Genomic DNA, 10,618 nt, shown 5'->3' with positions numbered 1-10,618 from the left:
TCCCTCTTCCCTGCTCTCCTCTGATCATTTCTCCAGTGTTAGAACCAGGAAGTTCTCCCCAACGTGGCAGAGAAAGTGATCCAGAAGAGGGACAGTAACCATGATGACCAATGGGTGGGAAGCAGGGTAGATTTTACTCAATGGAACTCATGGGCCATCTGACATAGGAGGGTTGGGCAAGTGGAAGACAGGCCAGGAAATCCAAAATGAAAATCCAGGCCTGAAGGGGTAAATGCATCCAAAATAGTCCTGAACCAAGGGCAAGATCAAGAAATGAGAGAGGAACTAAAAGGGGCCAATTATCCTACTTCCAGGCCCAACCCTCGAGTCCCAAATCTCAGTTTTCATTGGACAAAACTCAGTCTAACTAATTACTTTAAATAAGACAAACTTAAAGACATTTTAATTGGACATTAGCACAAATATTTTCAACAGTTAATGTAAATGAATGCTGCCTAAAAAGCAAAGTATGTCTGCTGGTGAGCCACACAGACTCAGGCTGAGGTTGAGTCAACCCAAAGGCTCACTTCATTGCTTCCTTCTCTAACTAAATCCACATCAATACCTCCTCCCTCTGGAGGAGGGGCCGGGGGCTAGCTGGCCCTGAACAGCATATAAAGCACAGGCAGGACGGCCACAAATGTCACACAGGTGACCAGTGTGCCATAGATGGTGTTCCTGTTGACCTGGGCTTCTAGCCTCTGCTCCGTGTCCGACAGCGCCAAGACCATGCTCCCCTGTTCGAGCAAGGAGCCAGGCAGGGCCTCGTCTGCTGGCTCCACCAGGCCTGGGTGTGCTGCAGCCTTTACAAGCTGAACCACCCCAGCCACTTGGCTCAAAGTCTCTTCTAGGCCATCAAGCTGCTCTCGTAAACCCTCTAGACATGAATGGACCTGCCTGGAATGGCTGAGCTGCTCTCTCAAGGCAGCTGAAAGGACATCTGTGTCTCCGTCTCGGGTTGGGGAAGTACCTTCCTGGGACAAAGGGCTCTGCCCAGGCCCGGCTTGCACCAGGCCCCTCAGGTCTGCCATGAGGTCATGGAGGTCCTTTTGCTGGAGAGAGTAGCTGGACGCCTGTTCTCGGATAACTTCCTGGAGGCTCACGGGCCCCTTCTGAGCCTCCAGAAGCAAGGCCTTCAGCTCCTGCAGCCGCACACGGTTCACGTAGGTGGAGCCAGCCACACCAATCAAGGCCCCCAGGACGGACCCGATAAGGGACCAGTTCTTGGTCCTCTCAGCCCGAGTGCGCTCCTTCTCATGACTTTCCCGCACAGCTGCAGAGAAAAGGGAGAACTTCTCTCGCTCTGAGTCTTCAGCACGCAAATAAGTCATACGAAGCCTCTTCTCCTCCTGCAGAAGCAAAGCTGTCATATAGCAGCAACCTGGCCCAGAAGCTGCCAGCAATGTCCCACTACCATGTCCCTGGGGCTCTGCTTCACGCCTGGCAGATTACATGCTCCATAATGAGTAAAGGTAGCATAAGCCTGGGCAGGTTAGGGGAGCAAAGGAACCGGGGGTGGTCACAGTGAGCGGCATATCCTCCCTAAGCAGCCTTGGGTCTGACTGGACATGCAATGATGTCTACAGAATGTCTCTATCAGAAGGGAAGTGTCTGGTGCTCTCTGGGCCAGCTCCCTGCACAGTGCTCCCTCCTCAGTAATCTGAGGCCCAGATTATACTGTTCTGGACGGTTGATCCCAGTACTCCAGGAGGAAGTAGGTGGAGAGGCTCTGGAAGCCTGGGGCCTAGTCCCTCCACAGGGGCTTCTGGTTTACCTCCTCACCAGGTCTCTGACCCCCTACGCAGTCAGGGCTCCCACCCCGCCCCTCCATGACCTACCAGGCTAGGGTCCCTGTCCAGGTGAGGAAGGCACCTACCTGCAGCATCCTGTGCTCCAGAGTAGCCAGTTCCAGGTACTGGTTATCATCTCTGGAGATGCGGTCCAAGCGGTCCCTCACCTCCTTCAGCTTGGCCTGCTGACCTTCCAAGTCCTCCCGAGCCTCCCGGACAAGACCTCGAGCCACCATGAACACTTTTTCTGCCTGCAGAGAGAACAACAGAGGGCCGTCTGCCCCTTTTCTCCACGCTCATCCACACAGGCTAGGCTCCATTCAGAACCAGACTGGGCTGAGAAGAGGTCAGTGGGGTGTTGGTAGAAAGGGTGGAAAGAGTCCCTCAGATACGTAATCCTGGCTTGCCCAGTGATCCTCAAAGTGCAGCCCTGGGCCGTGCCCAACAGAATCACCGGATTTATCCGTTCAAGTGGAAATAAAATGCCCCTGAGAAACTTGAAAACAGCAAATGACACATCTAATCTGTATCCACCAAACCCAGCTGACTCTAGTCTGACACAAACCACAGCAAGGCCCTTATGTTCTTAATCGGCTTCGTGTGTGTTACCTTAGCTACACCTCCCAACAACGCCAAACACCATGACAGGCATTGCCCCAGCCTCCATTGCACAGACCAAGAAACCCCAGCTCAGCCAAAGTCATGGCCTCCAAGGGGAGAGACAGCACTGCGCCTCAAAACCTCCAGCTGAATCCCGGGTTCTTCCCACTCCACTACACTGGTCTGAGCCTAGGCAGGAGTGGGAACAGAGATGGCATAATGCATTTCCACTGCCACAAAGGACTTGACAACCAGAGGCAGCTCTTCTCACCTCGCAGTCTAACGTTTCCCAGTGCCTCTCCTTTCATGAGGGATGTTTTAATCACACATGGGGCTTTGAGGACACTCTAATGCAGCAACCCAGCAGCAAGCAACTCTCACCATCAACCCCCAAGTAGTCAATGAAAGAAGTGTTTGCTGGACTAACAGAAAGGATGGTAATGGCCTGGGACTCACTGGTACACAGCATATACAGCAACTTGTCTTCATGGGGGAAAGGAGGGCCCTTCACCCCTTTACCCCCCGGGGTAGTATCAAACCCAGGCTGTCATGTGAGAAACAAGTCAGATCCCGCTCTTAGTGGTATGTGTTCAAGAAAAAGCAAATCTGGACGTGGCTTCCCAGCACCTGTGGCTGGTAATTTATTTGGTAGGAGCTTCCAGGCCACACTGCCCAGGTCAGGGCCAACCACCCCAGCTCCCCTCCTCACCTCAGTCACGTTTCCCTGGGCTTCTCGAACCTCATTGAGTCCAACAAACTCTTCATATCTGTCCCACCAAGTCTTGGCTGTGGAGGATGCTCGTTGCCGAATGCTGTGCCCCAGGGCTCCTCCCAGCGCTGTGAGGCGGTGGTACAGCCCAAGGGCCACCTCCTCAGGTCTTTTCTCTCTGGGCTGGCTGGGGCCTGGGCTGCAGAGAGTCCTGGTCATAAAGAGGTCCCTTCCAAGAAGGCCTCTCCGCACCAATACAGGAGATATACCCACGACGTGCCGCATGGCCAACACAGGGCTGCACCCTGTCATCGGGAGATCTGTGGGGGGATGCCAGACAGATCAGCTCACAGCAGAGACAGGCTGGGCTTAAGTCAGGTCTCAAGTCCTAGGGACAGTTCTCAACTGAAGAGTTTCCATTAAAAAGTTCAAACTGAGGGACTTCCTAGGTGGCGCAGTGGTTAAGAATCTGCCTGCTAATGCAGGGGACACAGGTTCCAGCTCTGCTCCAAGAGGATCCCACATGCCGCAGAACAACTAAGCCTACCAGCCACAACTATTGAGCCTGTGTGCCGCAATAAGAGAAGCCATCACAATGAGGAGCCCAGGCACCACAATAAAGAGTAGTCCCCACTCTCTGCAACCAGAGAAAGCCCGTGTGCAGCAATGAAGACCCAATGCAGCCAATAAATAAATAAATTTATTAAAAAAAAAAAAGTCCAAACTGAGCACCACTCTGTTGGGCCCAAAGACGGCAGCCCAGGGTCAGGCTTCACCAGGTGCTCCCAGGCAATGCTGCACATCAGGGAAGAACATATTTAGGATCTCAGGCCTTCCATCTCCCTCCATGATGCCACACAGACCAGACCCTCCCATTCGACCCACCATCCTGCATCCCCAGGTCTCTGCTGTGATCTGCATGAGAATCCTGGTATCCCGTTTTCTGAGAATCTCAAAGAAAATTCTTAAACCTGTGCTGTGTCCATGGCTAACACAGCCCCACAAAGATTCACAAAGACACATAGGGAAACTGTGGAACTGACTGAGGGGATTTGGGGGAAAGATTTCCGTAAATGACTTTCAAAACCAACTTCCCAGACTCCCTGAGGGCTGCCTAAGCACTAGGGAAGTAGTTTCACTCCTGTTCTAGGATATAGGTCGTTCATGTCCCAAGGCAGAAAATTCTCTCCTCAGCTCTCCTCTGAGAAGACAATTCTAGGGGGAAAACAAAGCAAAAGAAAACAAACTGGATTTCTTCATAGAGGACAGCTTTGCTTAGGAAGGAAGTAGTGACATCAACTTTCCTTCTGCCCTCTCAGCTCAGACATTCCAGGCGACCCACTCCCAGTCTCACATTTCTTACTTTCCATAAGCTTTCTTCCTCCTCTCCAACCTTAGTAACTGCCCAACAGGTTAGGTTTCGTTAATCTTTCCCTTTTCAATCTTGCTTTGATGTTGGGCCCCAACAATGCCTACTTCTCTGTTACCTGAACAGCACAAGGAGTCTCCCATTATCCAGTCAGGCCTTGCCTGAGCCCTAGAGCAGCAGTGATTCTGAGGACCACGAAGAGAGGGCCAGGGGACCCCCACTCCTGGGGCAAACCTGGGCCAGAGCACCTTGCTCTGGCCAAACCACCCCTGCCCCCAAGTACTGACTTTGGCTGTCAGAGTGACACCTGGTAGCCAAAAGACCAGGCCAGAGAGAGGAAAGCAGAGGGAGCAGGGGACAGGAAGACAGACTAGAAGAGCTCCACTTACAAAGAAAGGAGCTTCCTGGGTAAGGTGATGAGCATCCAGCCTCCTCCACATGGTGCCATGCTTGCGGAAGCTTAGACCCTCTTGAAAACAAAGTTGGTTGGGTAAGGGCATGCCTCCTGGCAAAAACCTGAGCTGAGAGTCACAGAAGGGGACATCCCTGTGACAGTGGTTCCAAGCTGGTGCTGCACCCGAACCCCTGTACCCCTTTCCTAAGGCCCAAGGGAGCACACACCATCCATGCCCCAGCAGTCGGGCAAGCTTCCTAGGCCTCAAGGCCAGTGCCCACTGCAGTCAAGCTGTGGCCCCACAACAATCCTTCAGGTGTGCCCCTCATCAAAGCAGAGCACACAGCCTTGCAGTCCCGCCCATCACAGCACCCACCCTCCTCAGGAACACTCAGCAGAAAGGTATCCCCCTTGGCCATCACTACTTCCTCAGTCCTGTTCTCACTTGATCCCACTCAACCATCAAGGTTGCTCTCCTAACTTCCACCTTGTCACATCCAGCAGGTGCTACTCAGATTTCTTCTCCAATACCTCTGCAGCTTTCAACACTCTCTCATTTTGAAATCACCACCCCCTCTCAGATTCCTCCAACCTTCTCAGCCTCCTTTCCTGGCTCCTCCTCTATCAGCAGCCCATTCTTGGACCCCAGGAAGGTCACTCAGCCCTGGCAGAGAAGACAGCTACAGCTTCCTTGGCTTCCTCTCCTGCCCCTCACAGCTGTTCTTCACATGGCGAACAGAGGCTCTGTTACCTTGTAAGACAGATCATATCCCTCGGTTCAAAACCCCCTGACAGCTCCCGTCACCTGGCACGAATACCAGTCCTGCCAGTGGCCAACAAGCCCCCATCCTCTCAGCCCTCATCCCCTTCCTTCTCTCCATCCCTGTACGTACTCCAATCCAGCAACCTCACCACACACTAAGCACAATCCTGCCACAGGGTCTGTGCCCTACCCACTTCCTCTGCCTGGACCACTTTTCCTCCACAAGTCCAATCACCTCATGCCTACGTCTTTGCTCAAATATCACCTCTTGATAAGGCCTTTCTTGACCACTCCCTCCTTGGCCACCTTACCTGCTTTCTTTTTCTCCATCAGACACACGTTTCCTTCTTCATGTGTTGCCTTGCCCCACATCAGAACATAAGCTTGGAGACAGCAGGGACTTGGCTTTGTGAGGGGACAAACCAATGACTCCCAAGTTGTTCCTCCACTCTAGTCCCTCCTCTCAGCCTCCCACTCCAGCCTGTCTCCCAGCTCCTCCCCATTTAGATGTCTCACAGGCCCATCAACCAGTAAAGGGAAGATGTTCCTGGCAGAGACAAAGTGGAACAGCGCTTGAAGTCATCTAAAATCTGAAGGGCGACCTGTGCAGCAGAGGAGAGGAGAGTGGGTAGAGAAGCTGGAAAGGTGGACAGAGGCCAAAATGAGCAGAGCCTGGGCCAAGTTCAGAACGTTGCCCCTCCAAACCCATTCTCCTATTCTATCCGATGACTGTCTCCTACCAACTTCCCTTTCCTCAGACCTCTATTACCAGTATCTCATCCTCACTTGTAGCTGATGGTTTGCTTTATTTTTCACCAAGAAAACATCTTAAAATTGGGAGAGAACTTCCATAAACTCCTACCACACTTTCCCACCTGCCAGTGTCTGTCTCATTCCCACCTTCTCTTGTTCCTCAGGATGAATAATTTCTGCTCTAGGGAACACCTAGCTGTGCCCCAAGTCCCATAACCTCTCCCCTCCTCAGATGCTGCTCAGTAATTGATCTGACACCCCCTCCAGAACTGCCCCACTTCTCTGCTCCTCTTTACTCCTTGTCACAGTGCCTGCACTAGCTGTCTCCCATTCTCATTTAACACCCCTCCGATCTGGCCTTCACACCCACCAGGCCACTGGAACTGCTCCTGTTCAGGTCATTTCCACATGGCTAAACCCAATGATCAGTTCCATCTTCATCTCACTTGCCCTGTCAGCAAGCAGCCTATGCCTCATGATAGCTCCCTCCTTCTTGAACTACCTCCTCCTCTTGGCTTCCAGTCCCCACTTATTTCCACAACCTCTCCACACAGTGCCCTAGGGCTCCGTCCTCAGGCTCCTCTCTCATTCAGTCCTGTGGCCTGAAAATCATCTACAAAATAGTTCTAAAATTGATTGCAAGGATGATTGCACAACACTGTAAATATACTAAAACCACTGAATTGTATACATTAAGCAGCTGAACTGTATGGCATATAAATCATATCTCAGTAAAGCTGTTACTAAAAAACAAACAATTCCCTGGTGTTTCAGTGGTTACCACTCAGCGCTTTCAGGGCCGGATTCAATCCCTGGTAGGGGAACTAAGATCCCGCAACCACGCAGTGTGGCCAAAAATAAATACATAAATAAAAAACAAACAAACTATAATCGGACCTCTCCAGCCCACACCTCTCTGAATTCCAGGCTCATTTATTGAACTGCCCAACTGACATGTCTGCTTGGAAGGCTGATGGGGATCTTCTCTTCCTCTCCCAAACCTGCCTTTCCCACAACCTTCTCCATCTTGGTTGATGGAAACCAATCAGGCCCAAACTCTCATATCATCCCTGACTCTGCTTTCTCTCCCTCCTCACATCCAATCCATTACCAAATGCCACCTCCACCTCTGAAACGAAATCCAGAATCCCTCTTCCTCTTGCCCCTGCCACTGCTATCACTTAGTCCCAGTGACTGACATTTTTTGCCTGGATTATCTTCTGACAGGTCTCCTTGCTTCTACTCTAGCCCCTACTGTCAACAGAGCTGGCAGCGGTCCTTTCAAAACAAAGGTCAGACCATGTCTCTCTCTGCTCAAACCGGGCAGTGGTTCCCCATTTCTCTCAAGGTAAAAACCAAAATCCTTTCCATGGCCTACCGGGCATCACTCTCCTGGCTTTCATTCTTCTTTCCTCTCACCTCATCTCCCACCAGTGTCCCTTTCCTCACTCTGCTCCAGTAACATGGACCTTTTGCCCCCAGTTTTTTCTGAGATAAAACTGACACACAAAATTGTATAAGTTTAAGGTGTACAATGTGATGATTTGACAAATGTATATACTGCTAAATGTTTACCCCAATAAGGTTAGATAACACATCTTTCACTTCACATAATTCCCATATAATTCCCAGCTTCTTGATGTTGCTAGAACACAGTAGGTTACTCCCACCTCAGGGACTTCACACCACCTGTTTGCTATCTGTACTGCTTGCTCCTTTCTCTTTTTCAAGTCTTTCTCAAATGTCATAGCCCTCCACTCCCACCCCAGGACGCCTTACCCACTTTCTCTGCTTTATTTTACCCCAGACACATATCACATGACCCGTGGTATGCATTTCACTTAATTACTTATAGTCTGTCTCACCCACCAGAACGGTAGCTCTGCCAGGGCAGGCACTGTTTTGTTCACTGCTGCACCCTCAGTGCCTAAAGTGCTACCTGAACATACTACACACTCAATAAAAATGTACTGGATGAATAAACAGAATTTGCAAAATGTCACACCCCAGGCTATATTTTAAAACCGCAGCTCCTTCCGGTGGTCTCCAAAGCTCTAGAACCAGATGATCTAGCCCCGCCGACTTCTGCTGCCTCCCTCCCATCTCCCTCCAGCCACACTGTGCTTTCCTCTGTTGCAGGAATACGCCGAGCTTCAAGGCCTTTGCACAAGCCCTTCCCTCTACCTGTAGTGCTTTCTCCATGCACGGTCCCAGGCTTAGCGATTGCAGTTAAGCACTGCTCGCGGCTTCCGAACCCTCTCCGGGGAGGACACCCCGCCACCCCAGTACCTGGTGTACTCTTGAGCTGAAGCCGCAACCCCAAGGGAAAGCCTGTCACTCAGTTGATCTCTGACCCTTTAGTGCCCGCCTCCGGAGGACCGCTTCCGGCAACGGGAGCAAAACTTCCGAACCAGGAGCCAATCAGCGGGCCCGCGCGGAGGTATAGGCGGGGGTGGGACGGGGAGCTCCGCTTCCGGTGGCCGGGTTTGGGGAAGGGGCGGCAGTCGCCATGTCGGGCCGCGAAGGTAGGTGTGCAGGGACGACGGGGTAGGGCGGGGCGGAGAGGGACGGGACTTGGCGGGGGCCAGGCTGAGCGTGCTTATGTCGCACGCAGGTGGCAAGAAGAAGCCCCTGAAGCAGCCCAAGAAGCAAGCCAAGGAGATGGATGAGGTGAGGGCGGGCGCAGAGGCGTGGGCGGGCGCAGAGGGACTGGGAAATTCCCCGGGAGTGAATCCTCTCTCCCTCTCCCTAGGAAGATAAGGCATTCAAGCAGAAACAGAAGGAGGAGCAAAAAAAACTCGAGGAGCTAAAAGCGAAGGCCGCGGGGAAAGGCCCCCTGGGTAAGTGAGGGCGGGGTAGAGCTCAAGCCGGACAAACGCCTGAGCATCAGTCTGGATACGGGCCCGAGCAGGTCCTTGTCCTGCCTGGTTGGTGAGTTGCGAGATGTCTTGCGGTGTCCGCTGCGGTAGACTGCCCTAGCCAGGCTTGGATTCGCAGCAGCGGGAGGGGGCGGGAGCCAGACCCAGTACGGGATTCTCTTGCTTAGGGAAGTGGCAGAAGTGGAAATAGAGAAATTTATATATCTGACACAAGTTCGTACAATTGAGTTTTTAGATATCCTTTACAGTTTCTTGCTCCAGATTCGTATTTCATTGCTTCTTTATTGCTTATAACATTTCTTGACTTACTACTCATATTGTTAAAACTCTAGCAAATCCTTTTGCATCCTGAGTCTTTTCAGTGCTGGATGCGCCTAGGCTAATGAATAAAGTTCAGGCTTGTTGGCATGCTATTTTGCTATATGTTTTTTAACTTAATTCTCTACCATTCTGCCTCTTTATTGCCTTTGTATAAGAGGAATTGATTACATATCAAAAGACTTTTTTAAAACCCATCAGTCATTGTACTTTGTGCTTCTTAAATTCTGTTTACATTTATCAAAATAGTGATTATTTTCTTAACAGTTAATCTATACCCTGTTGGATCACTGAGCCACCTGGGGACAATGAGGGCTAGGATAGTGGGAGTGTCATTCGGGGTTTCCCAAGAACTCTGTTCTAGTGGGTTTGAGTCATTTTTGTTTACCCACACAGCACTTAGATTCTAGATATTGAGATTCCTTTTTGAAATGATGTGAGGTATCTTGCGCCTTCTCTTAATCTGTGATTATGTATGGGGAGAAAGCCAACCCTTAGTGAAATCCTATACTACTTGTTTCTTTTTTTTTTTTTATTTTATTTTTTTATTTTTTGGGGGGTACACCAGGTTCAATCAACTGTTTTTATACACATATCCCCGTATTCCCTCCCTTCCTTGACGCCCCCCCCTCGAGTCCCCCCCACCCTCCCTGCCCCAGTCCTCTAAGGCATCTTCCATCATCGAGTTGGACTCCCTTTGTTATACAACAACTTCCCACTGACTATTTTACAGTTGGTAGTATATATATGTCTGTGCTACTCTCTCGCTACTACTTGTTTCTTATTGAGCAGCATCTACTTTTTTTTTAAGGTCTATTTTGTCACAGCTCTTTAGGACTTTCATCCTATGTTAAGCATACTTAATTCTTTAACTATTTGTTAAATTACCTACTGTGTGCCAAATATAGCCATTTGTAAATTGGGTAAAATAAAGGTATAGAATAAATCATAACATAGACTGTAGTGTGGTGTCATGTGACACTTAAGAATATGGACTTGGAAGTCAGGCTACCCCGGTTGGAATCCTGGCTTTGTCGCATACC

The 10,618-nt window shown here is 50.7% G+C and overlaps 1 protein-coding gene and 1 long non-coding RNA gene across 13 annotated transcripts in view; one reads left to right on the top strand and one right to left on the bottom strand.

Annotated features, from left to right (window-relative positions):
• Positions 1-375: 375 nt before the first annotated feature.
• CCDC51 (coiled-coil domain containing 51) overlaps positions 376-10,618 on the bottom strand; it is a 13,909-nt gene continuing 3,666 nt past the window's right edge. For 3 of the 12 annotated variants that reach the window (XM_057705925.1, XM_057705926.1, XM_057705927.1), the window contains exons 3-5: positions 3,100-3,419; positions 1,877-2,041; positions 376-1,349 (exon numbers count right to left, since the gene is read on the bottom strand). In XM_057705925.1, coding sequence (XP_057561908.1) covers positions 594-1,349; positions 1,877-2,041; positions 3,100-3,419 — 1,241 coding nt within the window. In that variant the 3' untranslated portion in view covers positions 376-593. The other 9 variants (XM_057705921.1, XM_057705922.1, XM_057705923.1 and 6 more) reach the window with 9 other exon arrangements.
• LOC130834891 (uncharacterized) overlaps positions 8,801-10,618 on the top strand; it is a 2,514-nt gene continuing 696 nt past the window's right edge. The window contains exons 1-3 of the long non-coding RNA XR_009048793.1: positions 8,801-8,903; positions 8,993-9,048; positions 9,131-9,218. This is a non-coding gene — a long non-coding RNA (uncharacterized LOC130834891). The remainder of the gene's footprint in view (positions 8,904-8,992; positions 9,049-9,130; positions 9,219-10,618) is intronic.

Source organism: Hippopotamus amphibius, chromosome 13 (assembly GCF_030028045.1).
Source record: "Hippopotamus amphibius kiboko isolate mHipAmp2 chromosome 13, mHipAmp2.hap2, whole genome shotgun sequence".
Taxonomy (NCBI): domain Eukaryota; kingdom Metazoa; phylum Chordata; class Mammalia; order Artiodactyla; family Hippopotamidae; genus Hippopotamus; species Hippopotamus amphibius.
Note: the sequence above shows the minus strand (reverse complement) of the source record. Positions and strands in the feature narration are given on the sequence as shown.